This window comes from Monodon monoceros, unplaced genomic scaffold (assembly GCF_005190385.1).
Source record: "Monodon monoceros isolate NGI ecotype Baffin Bay Population unplaced genomic scaffold, NGI_Narwhal_1 Super_Scaffold_7, whole genome shotgun sequence".
In the NCBI taxonomy this organism is placed as follows: domain Eukaryota; kingdom Metazoa; phylum Chordata; class Mammalia; order Artiodactyla; family Monodontidae; genus Monodon; species Monodon monoceros.
Window position 1 is genome coordinate 81731873 of NW_021703784.1, and position 22179 is coordinate 81754051.

A 22179-nucleotide genomic window follows, 5' to 3' on the forward strand; every position below is an offset into this window, starting at 1 on the left:
GCCATGCTCGTCCTGAGCTTCTCCAGAGAAATGCCGTCTTCTGGCAGGAAAAGATAAAAACTGCTGATACAAATGAGTCACTACACTGGCTATAATTAACAGTGATGCAAGAGCCAGATGCTAACCAAGAGGGGCCTCAGGACCTGACTTTTAGGCAGCCCAAACTTTGAGCTGCACTTCAACGCAGAAAAGTCTCTGTTGTGAGCTGCTGTCTGCTCAAGATACATTTTAAATGAAGAAATGAAGCCTGGAATGCACGCAAGCTCCCAGATAACGGAGTTGAGGGGGCGGCACCAAATTAATCTCCTTATTTACAACTGAAAAACCATCCACCAGAACCAGAAAGAGAGTTTATAGTTTATAGATAACGTAGATCTTTGCCTTTCACACTCGGCTGCCCTGGAAAATCTTAAGCAGTTTCCAACCTGCTGAGCTAATTTATAGCAACTACGATTGTAAATTGGGTTGTACTACGTGTTCAGTTTATACTCTCCTGACTGCAGTGTATAGCAGTGAACTTTTCAAAAAAGACCAGTTATCATTTGCATCTCTCCACTCTCTTTTGCTGACCTGGAGTAAGCAATTATGCAATGAGAGCCTGATGAAAATGACTCTGAAAATACAATTCCCCCCATGCCATCCACATGGCATGATGACAGGTGAAGGCGGTGCTCCCTGGCTGCTTCTATGACCAGTAATTACCACCTGAGGTTCAACGGAGAGAAATAACGAGTGGTCAGGACCTGGATAGACTTAAGCGGTCATTGATGTCAGCGTCAGCATCTTACCTGTTTAAAAGAGGCTCAACTGTCCTCAAGATTTGTACGCAATACAGCTGATAGAATCTTACCACTTTCCTTTTGAATAGACTTTAATTGAGAGCGAAGTGAAAAATGCAGGTTACATTTTTAGTGTTACTTAGTGTTATATGTTGGAAGATCAACACCAAAACAGTGATGCATCTAACATTTATACATTTCCTAACTTTAGTTGTCAAAGAGCAAATCATTGTCAGATATATATATTTACACAATAATTTCAAGCAACAGTAAATAATAAACTCCCTCCCTTAAAAAACAGAAACAAAACACACACATACACCCAACCACCTTTAAACAATGGATTTCCTCACACTAGTAAGTCTCATTTTTTTTCACATATACTTGTAGACCCAAAGTTACTTAAGTTACTAAAGAACAGTCTTATCAGTGGAGATCCCGGACCAGCCCTTATTTTCTTTTAGAGTCACTTTAATTTTTTACAACCTGAAGCCACATAACCAGTGTGGTCTGTATACTCTTAAGGACACCCCAAATGATAAAAATGAATTCCACTTCCTTTGTGTGAGGAGATATGTACATCTCTGAAGATGCATACGATTACAACTCAGAAAAGTCAAAAAGAAACACGAAAACAAAATCTCAGATCCTCAAGCACGGTTTCTTAAGAGCATTGTGCTAATGTTACATTGAATTAACTGAATGATAAAAGATTCTTTTAGATATCTCTGCAGAGGTACTGGTTAGCTCTGATTCTTTTTTCAGCGGCTTGAAATGCTTGAGTTTTAAAAGTTGCCTGGTGGCGCTACATCCTGCTTTCCAGGTTAGCGGCCTGCCTAAGCTCCGGAATGTCGGACGGGACTCACCCCCAGTGCCTCGCCCTCTGATTTATTTCTTGCTGTTGCTGTTAGTAAATGGAAACCATGACAAAGTTTACATTAGCAGACACATCCACATGCCCTGGCCTATAAATACTCTATGATGGAAAAAGGTACAACGACGCCATTCCCCGTGAAAATGAGCATAAAGGGAGAAGGGGCAGGGGGGAACATTACCATCAACGGCTCTTCTTAACAGTGGAAAATCCAGACCAAATGGCAATGGGCTTTTCACTAACTGGACACTGACAGCCACTTCTCCAGAGCCTTATGAGTCAACTAAAAGTCGGCTAAGTAGAGACCAACTCCTCTGGGCAAACCTGGTAGGATCCAGTAGTACAGGCATCTTTCTCAGAGGCTGGATGAAGAAGATCAGCCTCCATTTCCTTCTTAGAGAGGCGAGTGAGGAGGAATGTTAAAGTCAGCTTTGAAAGTAGTTCACACACTGTCCTGCCCGAGACACAGAGCGGTGCCTGGCGTGGACCCCTCAAAGCGCCAGCTGGAGTTTGCTTATGTTTCTCTGGTGCATGTTGTGATGGCGGACTAATTCGTCTGACCGGGCAAACTTTTTCTGACAACTGGGCCACCGACAGCTGAAGGGCTTTTCACCTGTTGACACAATGGCCAGTCAGAGACACTTGCGGTGGAGAGATGGGGTGCAAGTTCAAGCATCAAAGGCCCAAATTAAATCATCACGAGACACCCACTCCAGATTCTCTCTAACTCTTTCCCTAAGCTAACAAATCGGGCCCATCTCACAAGCAGCCTTGAAGTGGCAGCACCTCTGGGGCCTTAAGGATTAAAATACTGTGACAATTATAAAGTGTCATTGAGTCAGAAGACTTGGGAAATGGGAGAGAAAGAAGGAGTCTAGTTAATGGAAATGTCTGGGCGATTCATATTTAATCAAGGGGGAAAAACATTTGGTAAAACCCCTGCCATTAGACTGTTTTGTGAACTGTGTAAATGTTTCCCCTTTGCTGTTTAAGGAGGGAATTGAGCTTAATTGGGAGGCAAGGGCCTCAGGATCATCACCCTGGATATTGTTGATTGACGGCCACCCAGTAGCGGAGCTGTGACTGTAGCTTTAATATCTCTGTCTGTATAGATATTCTGGATGGGCTGGGTGTTTTTTAAATAAATCACTGACATCAGTGCACATGGTATTTGCTTCTTTCACCTTAAAGGGTTACTCAGCATAATACCCATTATACAGAAGATTCTAACTGAGGCATGGTTTTGAGATTTTTAACAAGCTTGCCAAAAAATTGAGGCTTCTCCACCTAAGGAGGCCTCAGAAGATCCTTCCAAGCCTCATTTTGGATAGGGAAGATAATCAGCATTTATGAATGCCTAATACGTGCCAAGCCTTGTGCTGGGATATCACACACACACATATATACATACATATATATTCAAATATATATATATACATACATATATACACACACACACACACATATATATATAATTTCGTGTACTCCTTACAGCAGCCTGTAAGGCCGGCATTATTATCCCCACTCTACAGATGAAGCTGGACCTCTGGTGAGGGCAGACCCAGGCAAGACTTAAATCCAGGTCTGTCTGATTCCAAAGCCCACACACGTGGCTGCATCATACCTCAATGCATTGGACCTCGACATAATGGAGATACAGCCATAGCTTTATCCTAAGTAAAAACGTTGCAGGAGCCTATTCCCGTACCACCTGGGGATGTTCTCAGGATATGGCTAGTCCCACGTTGCTTTCTCTGAGAACTAGTGGATGGGGCAAGCACTGAGAAATGTCCCAGGAGAGGTGCTGTTCCAGGGTCAGAACTGGAGGCCAGTCAAATAGAGCATTAAACAATCTGCTGGTGACATAGGTCACTTTGTACATATACAGATATGCACCGGGTAGGGGGCAGGGTACAAGCGATGATAACTCTTTCCCACCAAGTTATGAGCTCAGGACGAAGGCAAAGAAGTGACACCAAAGGCACGTGAGTAACGGAATGAGATGCCCATCCCACCAACTCTGGGGCACAGGTGCCTTGACTGTCAGTACGTACAGCCTGTTGGGGCTGAGAATACAGGACTTCACAGGGGCTCATGACCTCCCGTGTCCCTCACCTCCTACTCACTGTTCCTCTGCTCTTTCTGATCTGGTTCCTGTCCGCCCCCCCCCCCCACCTCCAACCGCCAGCCATGCTGTCAAAGAACACCTCCTGATGGACAAATCCCAACCTCTCCTCCTGCCAGTCATCATTCTCCTCAGTCTCTCAATGGAATTCAACTCTGCTGACCTTGGGTCTCTTCTTTATTCTCTATCCTCCCTGGGCTGCAAGGTGAACCCAGGCTCTTTCCCCAACAAAGAAGGCAGTGGGTAGGTGGGCTGGGAGAAGACAGAACTGGGTTTGCTACTTACTAGCTTTGGGACTTTAGACAAAGTCATTTTATCACGTGCCTCAGCCTCCTCATCTGTAAAATGGGGATAAAACGTGCCTACCCTCCTCTTCTTCCAAGGATGTTGCGAAGATAAAATGAGATAACCTAAGCATTGGCCCTCCCTCCAAAGCTAGAAAACACACAACAAAGATGGTGCTATTTTCATTACGAATCACACCAGCCTTGTGGAGAAGCAAAAACTTCCAGCAGCCAGTGAATTAATGTCCTATTCCCCTCTCTATTCTAGTACGAAGGAAATAATACCCACACGCTGATATGGGTCTGGCAGAAACCATGACTGCTCCTGCAACACTAACTTTTAGCAGAGCAAAGATTCAGTCCTCTGAAAATAGTGTTGTGAAACGCAAACTTTCAGGAAAATAAGTGTTTGGCTTGCTAGAATTTTTGCTGTTTTTCTGTAAGGTTGATTATCCTATCAAACTGAGTTGATAAAAATGTGATGCAACAAATTGGGAACAGCAGGGACCTAGCTTATCTCTTCACTTCATTCTGGACACTCATGAAAAGAGTTCTTTTCACATCTCTTATGCTCTGTGTCCCCCACCCTCATTCCTTCTTAAACAATGTTGTTATTTAAAGATAGCCATGCACTGTGCTTTCTCTCCACTGAATCTAAACCTGCTTAGAACTTTTACACTTGTTTTCTCCAGTCTCTCTCATCACAAGCAACTCCATTCAACAGTAGTTTAAAAAAATAATGAAAAATAAATGTGAAGAAAAGTTTACGCACTTGTTTTACCTGTATGAGTCCTGGTGTGGGTCTTCAGATGGTCAGACCGGGAGAACTTTCGCTGACAAGTTTTACACTGGAATGGTTTCACACCTAAACGGACAGAGAAGGTCTAGCCGTGGCCCTAACCATGTGGGGCAAAGCAAGGCCCACGAGCCCTGCTTCCCGGCGGCCCGAGGAGCCAGGCCTCTCCAGCCACGCCTACAGTATCTGCCTCGCCCTCAGATTTCCCCAGTACCCCAGGCCCAGCAGGAACCACCTGATTCTACACAGTAATCCTTGAAGACCTGTGGTCTTGGCAACAACTACGGCTTAACCACAAACGTCCAGCTTCTCACCAAGTTCTCAGCTGTGTCTGAGACTGAAAAAGTGAATCACACACTACAAATGGGATTTTGCTCTCCACCACCCATGTTCTTTACTGACACTCAGTGTATCAACAGCAAATTGCTAATGGGAATATCATGGCTCTGTGGTTTTCAGGGGAAATATGGGATGTTTCTTTTTCTTTCCTTTCTTCTTCTTCTTTCCCCCGCCCTTTAAGGGAAGGTAAATCCCCAGAGATTGGGGGGGGGAAATTATTGGAGAAACTAAACAAACAAATGGCTGACCCTCTCACATCCATATTGAACAATAAAGAGAATCACAAAATCAACCATGACCCGAGGGAACACACTGCCAGCAACGAGAAGGGAGCCTACAAACCTGTGTGTCTCCTTTGGTGTCTTTTGAGCTGGTCTGAACGAGAAAACCTTCGCTCACAGTCCTTGAAGTCACACTGGTATGGCTTCTCACCTTGGGGAAGACACATATTCCGTTTGAAAATGATACTGGAAATGAAGATCTCATTAGAGGCAACTTCTCTTACTGGGACTGAAGGGATCCCAAAATGCTGAAGGCACTTGGGTGGAAGGTTTCAGGGATGGGCTGCCAACCGCAGTGTGAGGGGCTGCCAACCGCAGTGTGAGGTTAAAGGCCCGCCTACACATACACTCATGGGCAGGAGGCATAGAAGGGGGTTGCGTGAATAAGGATGCGTTAGAAGTGAACGGAGGGGGACTTCCCTGGTGGCGCAGTGGTTAAGAATCCACCTGCCAATGCAGGGGACACGGGTTCGATCCCTGGTTCGGGAAAATCCCACATGCCGCGGAGCAACTAAGCCAGGGTGCCACAACTACTGAGCTCGCGTGCTACAACTACTGAAGCCTGAGCACCTAGAGCCCGTGCTCCGCAACAAGAGAAGCCACGGCAGTGAGAAGCCCGCGTACCGCAACAAAGAGTAGCCCCCGCTCACTGCAGCTAGAGAAAGCCCGCGCACGGCAACACAAGACCCAACACAGCCAAAAATAAATAAATTTAAAAAAAGAAGTGAAGGGAATTCAGGTTCTGGAGTCTGACGCTGGGGTCACATCCACCTCTTCCACTTAAAGTGCTGGTTGAGGTACCATTTCCTCACTGTGAAGTGGAGCCAATAATCCGACAACTTCCAAGGATTTATAAGCAGATTACAGCAGACCATCCACATAAGGGTCTTAGGCCAGTGCCTAGCACAGAGACAGTGCTCAGAAAGTACTGGTAGAGAATATTTCAACAAATAATAGACCAGAGCAGTCTTAAGTCCTAGGCTGAGTCTGAGGCAGAATCCTGGGATAGAGGTGCCTCGGAGCCAGCCCCGTGAAGTAAGTGTTTTATGGTTTATGGCCTGAAGGTGTGGTGCTCGCTGCTACTGACTTCCCATCCCTGAGTCAGGCGTAAACAGCTGCATGGTTGTGAGGTGCTCAAGTTAAACCAGGAGCCAGAGCCTTTAGAGTTTTTGGTATCCCTTTACCCGAGAGAAGTCAGGAGTGGGATTACACAACCTCCTGCCTCAGAATGGAGAAGCCTCACCCCTGTCGTCACTGGAGAAAGTTCAGCCAAATCCTGGGAACTGCGCCCTCTGAATGCACTGAGCGACCCTGGGCCATCCCACCTTCTTATGAGAATTCTGAGTCACCAGCATTCTGGGATGGAGAGCAAGCCCTCCCAGGATCAGCCGGCTCTTTCTGTTGCTGGGCAGTGCCTGGTTACCCTTCCAGCCTCATGACCCCCTCTGTTTCCCTGATTAATCTATATTCCTGCTATACAGAGCTCACCATTCCCAAAAACTGCCTTGTACTTTGCTCACACCAAACATCCTCCATCCCTATCTCCGGATCCCTAACCCATCAAAAACTCTACTGCACGTCCCTCACAAACGCCGCTTCCTCTGCGATGCCTTCTTGGAAACTTCATGTTCACACAGAAAGCCCTTCCTTCCCTCATCACAGAACTTATTACAGAATGTCTAACATGGGGCCGTGTCCAGGTCTAGCTCTGCCGCGAGCTGGAAAATCCTGAGGGCAGGAGCCTTTCCTTAACTTTCTATTGATATCCAGCCCAGCAACTTAAGCTTCACCTCTTCAACCTGGGAAAAGCAACACTCCTGTTCAGTCTCATGTCTTTTCTCTGCCTTTCTGCTTCTGCTCATTCTTTACTTCCTCTGCCCAACCTTGCCAACCCTTTGATGGTTAACCCAAGCCCTTCCTCCTCCAAGAAACGAACGACGCTCACTCGAGCAAGTCTTCTCAGCACCTCCAGATTCACACACTCTCTGTCCCTTTTCATTTGTGTATGTCTTGGCTCCAAAACAGACCACAGACTCTTTGCGAAGGGGTCCTGTGACTTGGAGTTGAAAGTCATGAGTTTAAGTCCCCCTTCCCTATATCCTACCACCGGATAATTGTGCGTGAGGATTAAATGAAATAATGCATGTAGAGAATTTGGCACATAGAAAGTATTTAATATAAAAATACTTAACATAATAGTCTGTACTATTATTATAAATAAATACAAAAAGATGGCACTCTTTTAAGAAGGGGACTTCAGCGTTGTTAAATACCCCGCCCTTTTTGCGGTACGCGGGCCTCTCACTGTTGTGGCCTCTCCCGTTGCAGAGCACAGGCTCTGGACGCGCAGGCTCAGTGGCCATGGCTCACGGGCCCAGCCGCTCCGCGGCATGTGGGATCTTCCCGGACCAGGGCACGAACCCGCATCCCCTGCAACGGCAGGCGGACTCTCAACCACTGCGCCACCAGGGAAGCCCAAGGAAGCGTTTCTTAAAGGTTCCAGCGGGTCTGGGGGTCATGACTATCTTGCCCACTGCCTTCCCTTCCCACAGACATCTAACCCTCACTGTTTTCTAAGTGCCTCTTTCCCATTAAAATTTCTACAACCCCATTGCCTTCAATGTATTACATCCGTCTAGGCAGAACTTTACCTTATCATTTTCCTTATAATCTTAACAGATGGTTTTCAAATGATCCCATTTGGGGAAATATGTAAAAATATAACATGTAACTGGTTCTCTTGTCTTCAGCTTCAAAGCAAGTGGTTTACTGAGTGCAAACTCAGGTCTAAGCCAGAACTGCATCCTCCAGACGCAATGGCTTAGCAAAGACCGATGGTCTAAAGAGATCTGAACGCAGCTCACTTTCTTCTCCAGCTTCTCCAAAGCAAAGTCCACAGTAACAATAAAATAATAATGGTAATCATAACAATGTAGCTTCTCTTCTGTCGTGGAAAGAATGGTACCAACTCCCCAGCAGGAAAGCCTGTGCTTTGCCTGGCTTTTCTGTAGGGGAGACCTAGCCACACTCCTATCTAGTGCCCACAAGGCCAGGAGCAGACATTTGTGAAATGGCTGTCCACATTCAAGGCAGCCAACAACAGCACATGGCCAATTCTCTCTTTCCCAGAGGCAGACCCCTTGACCTGTGGGAAAAATCCAGTTTTCTTTAAAACATCATCAAAAATCATCATTCCTTTTTTTAAAGATTGAAATCAAAAACTAAACCTACAAGCCATTTTCCCGTTCCTATCTGGTTGGTTATTACTAACCCAAGCAGTTAAGTTCTTCTTTGGACCATCTCTTCCTAAGTCTTACGATGCCCTTGCATATCAAGCTCTCAGAATCATTTGATTACCAAGCTCCCAGGCTAGCTCCTCTCCCTTAGGAGATACTAATAGAATTATAAAAGTAACACTCTCATCTATTCAGACCTATTAACATAGGAACTGTATGTTTCACATCTCTAACTCCTTTAATTCAATTTGATTTTAGAAGTTAATCTAGTCTCAACCATTGTATAAGGTAGGTGAGGTAAGTGAAATTTGAAGAACAGTTAGGTAACTTGCTCAAGGTCACACCACCTGGTGGTGAAGCCAGAATTCAAACACAGGTCTCTTTAATTCTGTGGGATTCTCTCTCCACCTACTCTGCTCTACCCTTCTTTAATAAAGGATGGACAATCAGGATACAAAATGACCTGGCATCCTTTTCCCATCACCTGGGCCAGATCTTTGAAAGCAGCGCCTACTTTCCATCCCAGAAATCACCTGTGTCCCAGCAGCGCAGGAGCCAGGAGCAGGGGCTCCTGGGCCACCGCTGCCCAAAGGCCACCAGAGCCAAGGCTGGACAGCGGACGCACTTACCAGTGTGCTTCCGGCTGTGCATCTGTAAGTGAGACAGCTTAAAATATCTCTTATTGCAGCCCGGGTAAGCACACATGAAGGGGCGTTTCTCACTGCTCTCAGATGCCGACCGAACAAGAGTCGGGGCTACTCCGGGCACTCGCCGCACGTCCTGCAAGCAGAGTGTAAGAGAAACGGAGGTTTTAAGGCACATGTGAACATTCACGTTGGTCCCAAGGAAAGTGAGCGTTGAAGTATTCCCAAAGAAGGGATGGCGGATGTGAGGCCTAAGCCACTCCCCACCACACCCGAGGCGCCCGCAGCAGATGTCACTAATGGGTGAGAGAGCAGAATATTCTACAATGCAGTGCTCTAACATCATCATGGCTATCAACCAGAACGGGAACTTGAAATAAAGTCTGTTTGGTGCTGCTGATCTGGAGCATCTGGAAAAGAAACGCTGGTGACTGGAAGAGCTCCCAATCCATCCTGTCTCTCAGCTTCTCCTCTTGAGGCAGTGAGGTCTGGAAGTCCAAAGCTCCAGGTTCTATTCTATTCCCTCCCTGGCCACATGACCTTGGGTCCAATCTGCAATGGGTTGGGAAGTCCTTAGTAGAGAAAAACAAAGGATGTTAAATGAACCCCCAACTAAGCAGACCTTCCACATATGAGTAAATGACAAGGAAGAAGGAGCTCCTGGGATATGGAGGTTCTGTCTGTGAGGGGAGCTGAAACTCCAGGAGGGCCATGGTGTAGCCAGGGCAATCCTTTACTAGAGACACTCAGAAACACTGTGTCCGCCTTCCATCCACTCCACGTGTCCATCTCAGGGCATTCTTCTGATCCCCCTTACCTTGTGTGAGTGAGTGTGTGCATGGCCGGTCCTCCATGAAAAGGAGCTACAGGGAAACAGTGAGGCAAAAGCCCCTTAGGCTCCTGGGACCAATGAGTCATAGACAGGAACAGTGTAAGTGCCTGAGGGATCACTGTATCCCTTGTGCTCTCACAGATGTGCAGTCAAGGCCCAAGAGCACGGCCATAGTTTGTGTTAAGACCTGGAAACACTTCTGAGCTTAACGCACTCCTGCCCTGTGCACTTCCCACACCACCCCCAAGCTCCTGTTTGCGTTCCTATTTCACACTGCCTTGCACCGTGAGATCTTTTTGAAGAAAACGTACAGTAGTCTCATATAGCTCTGCTATTGATGGGCGACACAGTGCCTCAAGGCAAAATGTGGCATAAGTTTAAATGGTGAGCCAGCTGTGTCCAATTGGTCTACTCTAGCAGAAAATGAACACCCGACTGGTCTGGAGTGTATCAGAGGCCATGACAGCGAGTCTGACAAACTGCGCTTGGTGGAAAGGAAGGCAAAAGGAGCTTTTTACATTTCCTTTAATTCATCCTGAAGGCAGCACACACGGCAATAGGCTATAAATCTGAGTTGTCAATGTCAGTCCTGGTGGAAAAGAGTCTGACGGTACTTGTCTAATTTCCATCTGATTTCCATCATATTTCTGTAACCCTTGCCTTTATTCCCACCATTGGAAGGCCTGAGATAAGGGAGCACGCTGTTCTATCACCATGATGCTTCTGGAAACATTAATCAGGACATCTCAGAGCGCTTGCCCCACACATCACGTGAGGACTTGGCCCACACACAATTTGTTTCTAGTGTGCTGACTAGGCCGGTGAAAGTATCTCAGCCGTTCCTCATGTTGCAGACACTGAGTCACATGCCACAGTCACAAACACAGACCCTTGGTAGCTGTGCATGGTTCTGAGCAACGAAAAGAGGCTCCCTGGAGGTGGCCTTCCATCGAGTTTCCTGAATTCTCAGAAAACGTCAGCCTTTTTACTTTACTTTCTTTACTCTCCCTTAGAACTGCACAACACACAAAGTGAACCCTAATGTAAACTATGGACTTCAGTTAATAATGGATCAATATTGGCTCATCACTGTAACAAATGTACCACCAATACAAGATGTTAATAACAGGGGAGACCAAGGGATGGGGTGAGGGGTGGATATGGGAACTCTCTGTACTTTCTGTTTTTCCTTAAACCTAAAAACTGCTCGAAAAAAATGAATCCTATCTTTAAAAGAAAGCCCATGTATAAAACTTAGCACAATGCCTGGCATATAGAAAGTGTCCAGCCATACATGGTGCTGTTATTATTAGCAATGATAGACTCTAACTTTGGGCACTTTACCTTGCAGACCAAGTCTCCTTACGAGTCAAGAGTCCAGGTCATTAATTCAAGCTCATTTACCCCCCGATACAAGATGTGCGCGGCCCACCCGGGAGAAGGTGAGTTAGGCAGTGAAGGAGGAAGGGAAGGGGTTCTGCAGGAAGCATCCTGGTCTGAGTCAGGGAGGCGGCCACATCCACACTGGCCTCTGGAAAGAAGGAGGCCCCTAACCTGCCCCAGTGGAAGAGGAGGGGTCCCTGCTGTCACAGGAGCCTACAATTAGGAACAGACTTACCAGGGCCAAACGGCCTTCAGCAAGGAAGTGAAAGACTGTTGGGAAGGAAAGAGGCATCTGGGGCCCCTGCATACTCACCTGAATGCCCCTGAAGACGCCGTGGGTGTGTATCCTGTACTGGGCACCACAGAGGATGGGAGTGGTGTGGTTATCACTATCGTACCCCGTGCCGTGGCTGCAAACACAAAGAAGGGAGAACAAGACTCAGGCTGGTTCACAGGCACCCTTTGGAAACGCACATCTGCAGCGGAAGGAATGTTCTTTAAAAGCTCCTGGGACGATACGGTTGGTTTCTGTCTTCCTCCACTGGGGCTGCTTTGGCAACAGGGCTCTGTGAAAGGCGGGGTTGCTCAATCCTCGGGTCACCCTCACACTCAGATTCTCAAGGGCACACCACCTGGGTCTATGCCTCTCTCAGACAAGCGGGGGAAAGTCACAGTGCAGGATTTCATCCGCAGCAAATTGTTTACCATCAAAACGGGGCTGACAGCTGTGAATATCTCAGGAATGAGCAGATGCCTCAAGTTTCACATTGAGTGCAAGGAATTTTTGTCGGCACCTCATGACTCAGTTTTTACCAGATAGCACCAACTAAGTGATGACACTTACAAGAAGAGATGTCACATCCTCAGAAGTGGGGATTACACATCTGTGGCTCTGCTCCACTTAACCCACAGATCAGTTTTCCAGATCAGCTTAACTCTTTGCAGCCAACCCGTACCTAGGTGGACACTGCATAGGTAATCTTCCTCCTTCCTTCCTCTGACCAGTCCTCTAGTCAGAGCTCAGTTGACCTTGGACTACTATCAAGAGCTGAGGGATGGAGAAGGTTGAAAAGAACACCTTGGAAGGGGCGGATGTTCTGCTCTAAAAGTATTCTCCCCTTCGGGTACAAGCTGATCTCTGTTCTGCAGTTATCTTACTTCCAGATGAGGCAGAGAGAGGGTTCCAGCCCACACGAGCAGCACAGTATAATCGTATCTAGACTCACCACAGGGAGCTTTTATGAAACGCCTCTGTAAAATGGTACAGCTGCTTGGACAATGTCTGGAAGTTCCTCAAAAGGTTAGACATAAAGTTATCATATGGCCCAGAAATTCCACTTCTAGGTATATTCCCAGAAGAAATGAAGATATATTTCTCCACAAAAACTTGTATACATTGTTTATTGGCGGCATTATTCACAACAGCCAAAAAGTGGAATCAACCCAAACGTCCATTGGCTGACGGTGGATAAAGAAAATATAGTATATTCCTAAAATGGAATATTATTTGACAATAAAAGGAATGAAGTACTGGTACATGACAAGGGACAAACCTTGAAAACATTATGCTAAGAGAAAGAAGTCCGTCACAAAGGACCACCTGTTGTGTGACTCTCTTTATAAGAAGCGTACAGAACAGGCAAATTTATACAGACAGAAAGTAGATGGGTGGTTGGTTGCCTAGGACTGAGGATTTTGAGGGGAAATGGAGAGTGACTGGTAAAAATGTCCTCAAATTGTGGTACTGGTCATACAACTGTGTGAATATACTAAAACCATTGAACTGTACACTGCAGATGGGTGAATGGTATAGTATGTGAAATATATAAAGCCGCTTAAAAAATTACCTTGGGGGTGGGGGAGGGATAAATTGAGAGACTGAGACTGACATATACACACTACTATATATAAAATAGATAACTAATAAGGACCTACAGTGTAACACAGCGAACTCTTCCCAGTTCTCTGTAATGACCTGTATGGGAAAAGAATCTAAAAAAGAGTATATACGTATATGCATAACTGATACACTTTGCTGTAGAGCAGAAAGTAACGCAACGTTGTAAATCAACTATACTCTAGGGCTTCCCTGGGGAGCAGTGGTTGAGAGTCCGCCTGCCGATGCAGGGGACGCGGGTTCGTGCCCCGGTCCGGGAGGATCCAACATGCCGCGGAGCGGCTGGGCCCGTGAGCCATGGCCGCTGAGCCTGCGCGTCCGGAGCCTGTGCTCCGCAACGGGAGAGGCCGCAACAGTGGGAGGCCCGTGAACCGCAAAAAAAAATAAAGAATGGTGCTGCCAGATTTTGCCTCAAAGGCTGTTAAGAGATGCTGCCTTTGCTTGGTTTAGCCTTCTGCATGGAGCCAAAACGTGACTTACATGTTTTGTAGGGCTGAGGGATTTTTAGGGACCCGACAATAGAAGTCTGACTTATTTTAAAGTTCCACCATCAAAGAGGAAGAACTTGGAATCTCCTGTCTTGGGAGCTAATCTCTGGATGTTATCTGGATTCCTGGAGCGGGGTGGGGACGGGACATAGGAAATAGACTTCTCTCAGGATACTTTTCCCAGTAAATGAGGTGTTGCACCACTCAAAGGGGATGTCATAATCCTCACAGCCAGATGCAACCAACAAACAAAAGAAGCAACAAGACTGTACCTGCCAAATATGCCACTAGATTCTTCTACCAGGTCCGTGAACAAGAAAACCAGCCAGGTCCCTGCTTATCGGCTCTTGTGCCTCCATAAGACAAACTCACCAGTGCAGTTCCACCCAGTAGAAACCCTGCAACCGCACACTCTTCCCAGCGTGGTCTGCCTAAAACACTGAGTACAACCCGTGGGCATTCAGTATGGTAATAACTCTCTTTGGGTAAGTAAGGGAAAGCAAGTCAGGGGACTCGGAACCATAGATTAATAAAGGCAGAAAAATCATCTACTCTGACCCCCATTCAACGCTTCTCCAGCTCATCCTCATGAGCTGGACAACAGGACTGGTGACTAGTTTTGAAGGCAGCCCGCTCCACTTGGGGAGAGCTCTAATTGTTAGGAAAGGGCTTTCTAAACTGAGCAGAAATCTGCCTCCTCATTTCTGTCTTCTGGAGAACCAGAGAGTATTACTAATTTACAGCCGTCTCTGTGTATCTCCTCCACTGTATGGTAAACTTGGCCTTGAAGACAGACAGACTGACTTGCTCCCCTCTGTATCCTCTCAACTTTGTGACTGAAGTAAGGTGCGTAGTCCTGAAAAATTCCCAGAGATGGACTGAATCTAACTCCTCTTCCACATGACAATCCTTCAGGTACCTGAAGACAGCTCTCCAGACTACAGAGCGGTGGCTCTCACAACTACAATGTGAACTGGCATCTAATTTCCGTGCTTTCCAGGTCATCCTCTTCTTCATCCCCTTCATTTTATGAAGTCCCTCTCAAAGTGTAGGCTTAGGATGGACCCCGGTACCCGTGAACAGTATTTAAATAAGGAACTGAGAAAGGAGGATCACAAGAGTCTTTAGAGGGACTTCGCCAGTGGCGCAGTGGTTAAGAACCCGCCCGCCAATGCAGGGGACACGGGTTCCATCCCTGGTCCGGGAAGATCCCACATGTCACGGAGCAACTAAGCCCGTGAGCCACAACTACTGAGCCTGCACTCTAAAGCCCGTGGGCCACAACTACTGAAGCCCGAGCGCCCTAGAGCCCGTGCTCTGCAACAAAAGAAGCCACCACAATGAGAAGCCCGCGCACTGCAACGAAGAGCAGCCCCTGCTCGCTGCAACTAAAGAAAGCCCACACGCAGCAACAAAGACCCAAAGCAGCCAAAAATAAAATTTTTAAAAAAGTCTTTAGAAACAGAGAAATAACATAAATGCCTAACACTGGAGAGTATATGCCTTACCCAAAGAGATTCCATTCCGAATTTTTCAAAATCAGTATGCTAGTCAATACAATGTGTTGTGACCACAGGCTGCCAGAGCTCAATCCCTGGGCAGAGGGTCTGGGGCTTCCCTTCTCAACCTGGACAGAGTACTGCTAACACATCTAAGAGCACACGCCGTCTTAGCACTCAGGTCAGAGTGGTCTTCCTTAGTCAAATAAAATCTCCAACTCCCACCCTAGCACAAACCACAATTAAGGCAGGTATTCCAACCTTGAACTTGAAGGCGTGATTTTTTTTTTTAACTGCAATTCAGGACTACACATTTATCCTTCAAATCCCATTCTATTTCTTTTAGCAAGCTATCCTCAACTATTGAAATCTTTTTGATTTGGCTTCCAAAGCATTTGCTTTCCATCCCATTTCATGTTATCTCAACATTTGAAAAGCATCTTTTCTGTTTTCATAAGAGGAAAAACTCTTCCTTGCTGTTGTTGGGAACTATTATATTAACAGTATGTATAGTTATTCTCTGGTATCCAAGGCAGTGATAAGATCCTAGAAGGTCTCGCCATAGGGCAACCTGAGGGAAGCCATCATAAAGAATCTGGTCATTTAGATGGGGTCCAGTCCAACAGAGCATAAGCAGGAATTAATCTGAGACAGAAAAGCTCAGGAAGATGGCAGCTGCCGTTGGGTCAATAGCTATTGTTAAGACCCAGCTGCGAGCTTAAATGGTGAAGTGAAACAAAGCTTTACCCCCAAAGAGATCAGACTTTAAAAGTTCCAATAAGTATGCTGTGGATGAACCAAATAGGAATGAAGGTAGGATTCCTAGAGGTCTGAAACCATTAAAGGGCAAGGAGCTATCAGCCTAGAGAAGAGATTTCTGGGGCCAATGATACCCCCTTCAAATAAAGGAATCACAGAGCCCCGGATAGTTGTGGGGTAAAAATTGGTCTTGACCCAGAGACAAGGGTGTTATCATTCATGAAGCTGATATCAGAAAGCAGGTTCTAGAGCACAGCATGAATCCCACCAGACCAAGCAGTTGAGAGACCCCGTATCTCCCTTAGGGTAGAAATGCATGCAGTGACTGGGTCTACCTTCCAAGCCAGGTAATGAGGGGAAAGTAAAGGAACCTTGGCACCACACACAGAAAGGCACATGCACCAAGCCTGAGTGAGGCTGGAATTTCTTAGGGAAAAAAATTGGTGCTTTATAAAAAGTTTTCATGTTTTTCTGTTCTGTTGCCTCATAAATTTCTCTTTGACAGATAAGATACTGGACTTGGCTGAATGACAGGGGAAATGGATTTGTTGACTCTTTGGCCAAGATAATCAGGGAGAGCACAATGGGGTACAGTTAGGTGTAATGAGGGCAGCCGTGGGTCCAGCAGGTGGGGAGAAGAGCCAGTGGTAACATGAGGAGGCTGAGTAATGCAACTGCTTCTTCCTTCGTGCCCCGGAGCACTGCATGAGAAACCACTCACCAGCTCGATAAAGATACTTAAGACAGATCCTTTGGTTTTATTGTTCAACTAGGCACAAATCGTTCATTTAAGCACTTGGCTCATAATGATCTTATCCACAAGGACATCAAAAAATAACTAAGCTATATGGGGAGCAAAAGTTAACTTTCAGATGTCTTTTTGCAATAAAGATCCATTACATTAGTGACCTTCCACTGAGACTAGTAATTCTAGAATAGACTTGAGCACTGCCTTGCATACGATTAACATACCTTCGTTTTTGTTTTTTTTTTACATCTTTATTGGAGTATAATTGCTTTACAATGGTGGGTTAGTTTCTGCTTTATAACAAAGTGAATCAGTTATACATATACATAAGTTCCCATCTCTCTTCCCTCTTGCATCTGCCTCCCTCCCACCCTCCCTATCCCACCCCTCTAGGTGGTCACAAACCACCGAGCTGATCTCTCTGTGCTATGCGGCTGCTTCCCACTAGCTATCTATTTTACGTTTGGTAGTGTATATATGTCCATGCCTCTCTCTCACTTTGTCCCAGCTTACCCTTCCCCCTCCCCACATCCTCAAGTCCATTCTCCAGTAGGTCTGTGTCTTTATTCCCGTCTTACCCCTAGGTTCTTCATGACATTTTTTTTTCTTAAATTCCATATATATGTGTTAGCATACGGTATTTGTCTTTCTCTTTCTGACTTACTTCACTCTGTATGACAGACTCTAGGTCTATCCACCTCATTACAAATAGCTCAATTTCGTTTCTTTTATATGTTGTTAATCTCTCTTTTCTTCCCCATGTGCTTTCCAAAATCCAACTTAATAGCTTTACCAACAACTCATGCTAATCTCACTGCTCTATGGGTTCCAGAATCTACTGGGTTTTTTTTTTCCCTACTTTAAGATATTTGCCTCATTTGAGACTAAAACTAAGACAAAAGTCTAATTCTCCATGAATTTCCAGATTATTGGCCAAGGGTCAATAATTTTGCTAAACTGGTCAGAATACAGATTTGGGTTTTTTTCCTTAAAGCAAAGTCACAAACTCAGGTACCTACAGGGACCAAGTAAGTGAGAAAAATAAATGACAAAGGCCCTGGAGAGAAAGACGGCACCGAACTGGCAGGGACAGCCACCCCACCCCCTGCTCAAAGGAGGCAGCCAGGACCCCACTCTACCAGCCAAGTGCTGTCGATCACATAAACTCAGTGTTGTCAGATCTTTCCAGTCTCCAGAAAAGTCAGAAATCAGGACTTTTATATGAGATCACCTGAGTTTTAAATTCTGGCAAATTACTGAAATTTTAAAGAATCACTGTCAGGTCAAACAAAACGTACCCCTGGCCTAAGGGCCACCAATTTGCAACCTCTGCTTTAAAGGTTGAGCAGTGAAGTTTAAGCCGCAAACTGGAAAATTCCACCTGGATTCTGTTGCTTCCTCCTACATGGCAACAAAGTGGAGGTGGGGATGTGCCTGATTCTTTGAGAACTGAGTATTAGAATCTTCCAAACCCTTGAAAGCTTGAAAGGATGCTGTACTTGAACAGCAGGAATGGCCAGTGTTGCTAGAGGAAAATCCATAAGTTACCATCTACAGGGGTCAGCGGTTTACCTCTAAAATGTCACTGGTCCATTTGAAAGTAGGCTTAAGCCCTGAGGTTACAGATAGAAAAATGCAGTTGCTGTGCAGTAAGTTGAAGTGTATCTATTTTCTATAGTTACTGTAACAAATTACCACAAATTTGGTGGCTTAATAGGACACAAATTTATGCTCTTACAATTCTGGAGACCAGAAGTCTAAAATCAGCCTCACTGCTCTAAAGTCCAGGTGTTGGCGGGGCTATTTTCTTCTGGAGGCCGAGGGGAGAATCTCTTTCATTGCCTTTTTCAGTTTCTAGAACTCACCTGCATTCCTTGGCCCCTTCCTCACTTCACTACATCACTCTGACCTCTTGCTCCCTGCATCACATCTCCCACTTGTCTTCTAGAGTCAAATCTCCCTCTGCCTTCCTTTTTTTTTTTTTTTTTGTGGTACGCTGGCCTCTCACTGCTGTGGCTTCTCCCGTTGCGGAGCACAGGCTCCGGACGCGCAGGCTCAGTGGCCATGGTTCACGGGCCCAGCCGCTCCGCGGCACGTGGGATCTTCCCAGACCGGAGCACGAACCCGTGTCCCCTGCATCGGCAGGCGGACTCTCAACCACTGCGCCACCAGGGAAGCCCTGCCTTCCTTTTATAAGGACACTTATTATACTTAGGACCCACTCAGATATTTAGTATATCTCCCCATCTCAAGATCCTTAACTTAGTCACATTTGCAAAGTCCCTTTTTGCCATATAAGGCAACATTCGCAGGTTCCAAGGATGAGGACTTGGATATCCTTGGGGGTCATTATTCAGCCACCAAAGGAACTGGATTTATTTGGTTTCTTCCAGATACACTGGCCAGAGCTAAATTAACCTGGATCCTTTATCTCCAGATTAATCTGCAAAACTAGTCTGAAAGAACATGGGTTCTGCTTCTGAAGGTGTGTGTTCCAGGCCCACTTCCATCATTTATTTGCTCTGTGGTCATGGGTGAGTCATCTAAACCCTCTGTGACTGAGATTCATCCTCTACAAAATGAAGCAATAACCTATTTTATACATTTGTTTGAAAACCAAAGAGCTAAGCTATATGGGGAGCAAAAGTTAAATATCACTCAGTAACTTTATCCTAACAAAATGTTCAGGTCGGGCTTCCCTGGTGGCGCAGTGGTTGAGAGTCCGCCTGCCGATGCAGGGGGCACGGGTTCGTGCCCCGGTCTGGGAAGATCCCACGTGCCGCGGAGCGGCTGGGCCCGTGAACCATGGCCACTGAGCCTGCGCGTCCGGAGCCTGTGCTCCGCAACGGGAGAGGCCACAACAGTGAGAGGCCCGCGTACCGCAAAAAACAAAGAAAGTTCAGGTCTATGGTTATACGCATTAGGTGACTAACAACCACAGAAATTATTTCTTGTAATAATTATAAGAAATAATGCTTCTTATAAGCCTGGTGATTGAGATCTATAAAACATATACTTTTATCCTTATCACAGCACTAGAAGTCATTAAGGGTATCACTCTAGGCAAATGACTTAGCCTCCCTGGCCTCAGCTTCACGTAAAATGAGAAAAACAGTACCCTCGCCATTAGACTGTTATAAGGTCAAATGAGGTTAGGTAAGTAAAGCACAATGCTTGTCACATGGTATGCCCTCAATAAATGTTACTCAATAGTATTATCCCCATTTTACAGCAAAGAATACTGAGGTTTAAGGAGAGATTGAGTTATTTGCCTAAAGTCAGATAGATGGCAAGTGGCAGAAATGGGGTTTGCGTCCAGGTCAGTGTAGCTCTTCTTCCTTTGAAACCAGCTAGACAATTCTGGTGGTGCAAGCCCATCCTGGGTTCACTTCTATCAGCATGACACATGAATAATTCCCAGCTCTTTTCTCCAGGGGTGTGAATGAAATTAGCTACATGTGGAGGTTTGAAAAATGCAGTAGGAGTGGGTAGGACAGGAGGATGGGGGCCGGGAGGAGGAGCAAGTTCAAAATATGCACTCAGCATACTTCAGCTTCTGCTCAGAGGCACAATATTTATTTGGTATAAGAGAGCGCCAGGTAAACTGCAGGAAGTGGCCTGCTTATGTGCGATAGAGCAGTTGAAACTGAGGACAATTTTTACAGGAAAATTTCTTTCTACCTAACTGGGAAAATAAACTAAGCAGAAGCAGTTATCAGCAAAGCGTACATCTCGCCACGTCATTTCTGGCGGTGGCATGGACGGTACATTTTCCTAAACAGCTTGAAAACGCATTAAAATATATCTTGAGAAAGTGTGCTCTTCCTAGACAGCTTTAAAATACATAAACATGTGACCTTAGAAAGTTTGTAAAAAGAGAAAAATGTCCCTCATCTAACACAAATTATGAGCCCTATTCATGCTAAAAACTTGTACATTGAGGTTCGGCCCAGAAAAAACTTAATGTTTAAAGACTAGCTTCTTTAGAAATGATTAATTTTGAGATTTCACAGGCACAAGAAGATTAATAAAAAGGAATTGAGGTTTTACACATGAGGAAAACCAGAGCTGCCCTGAAATCCCTTATCAACAGAAGAGGTTTTTTTTTTTTTTTTTAAAAAAAAGAGCCTTTTGAGGGCAACTAGCATTTGATAAGAATATTCAAAAAGGGGAAACCACCACCTGTGATTTCTCTCTCCCACCTCTAACCCTTGGCCAGGTGGGCATCCCCCCATCTTCACCTCTGTCTTCTCACCTCTGCAGAATTAATCAGATTTAAACGGAAGCACATGGGAAAACTTCATACTCTTGTGTATCCAGAAAATGGAATTTACCCATCAACCCTTCTTCTCTCTCCACCTTTGCTACTCAGGCTTATATATGAGATGCTTAGGTGCCTGATTCCTTTTGGTGTTGAGAATACACTTTGCTGCCTGTCTTGAGAACCATCATCCCTGTCTAGGGTGTCAGTTTTGAGGGAAAAGATCGATGGAGCCATGTTTAAAAAATGTGCTTCCTTAAAGTTTAAACACAAGAGATGAGACTGAACATACCACCACTCCTCAATTATTCTTGCCAAAAAAAAAAAGGAACCCAAATCTAATCAAGCCTCCAGATCTAACTACTTACTTATAGGAAATACAGGGCATGGACATCCAAAGTCAAAAGACTATAAGAGGAAGTGATCTGCCAAATCCTGACTGTGAGATATTCTACTGACCAATTGACCTGCCATCTTCAACAAATCATAACATGAGAAAAAAAGAGGAAGTGGGGGCGGGGAGGGCAGTTACAGCATAAAAGAGACTTAAGAGAGGACAATCAACAAAATAAAAACCAACAAAACAATAAGCCCCTGCACAAATGCTCACCGTGCGCAAGGATGAGCCAGAGACAGCCGGACTCAGCCGGACTTGAACCGTTCAGTTCTAGAGGCCTTAGAGTCAAGAAGTCCCCGCGGAAGCCTCAGTGGTCACATCAGAATGCTTGGGTTTAAAGCTTTACTTCAAAGCAAATGTAATTTCCCTACAGCCAGAGTAATTTCAAAACTCACTTTCATATCCATTTATAAAATCTGACTTGGGAAAATGAATAGATATAGAATTATCTTTTTGTACATATTCAGAGCTGGTGTCGACCTAGCACAACTACCTCTAGTTCAATACAAATGCTATGTTATTCTCTTGCCTGAGTGTTATGGTCTACAGGCAATATT

The 22179-nt window shown here is 45.5% G+C and overlaps 1 protein-coding gene across 9 annotated transcripts in view; it reads right to left on the reverse strand.

The window, feature by feature from the left end:
- Nucleotides 1-407: 407 nt before the first annotated feature.
- Nucleotides 408-22179, reverse strand: part of WT1 (WT1 transcription factor) — a 49706-nt gene continuing 27934 nt past the window's right edge. For 3 of the 9 annotated variants that reach the window (XM_029208071.1, XM_029208072.1, XM_029208073.1), the window contains 5 exons: nt 11887-11983; nt 9344-9494; nt 5540-5629; nt 4835-4927; nt 408-2266 (listed from right to left, as the gene is read on the reverse strand). In XM_029208071.1, the coding sequence (XP_029063904.1) occupies nt 2145-2266; nt 4835-4927; nt 5540-5629; nt 9344-9494; nt 11887-11983 (553 nt within the window). In that variant the 3' untranslated portion in view covers nt 408-2144. The remainder of the gene's footprint in view (nt 2267-4834; nt 4928-5539; nt 5630-9343; nt 9495-11886; nt 11984-22179) is intronic. The other 6 variants (XM_029208070.1, XM_029208068.1, XM_029208064.1 and 3 more) reach the window with 2 other exon arrangements.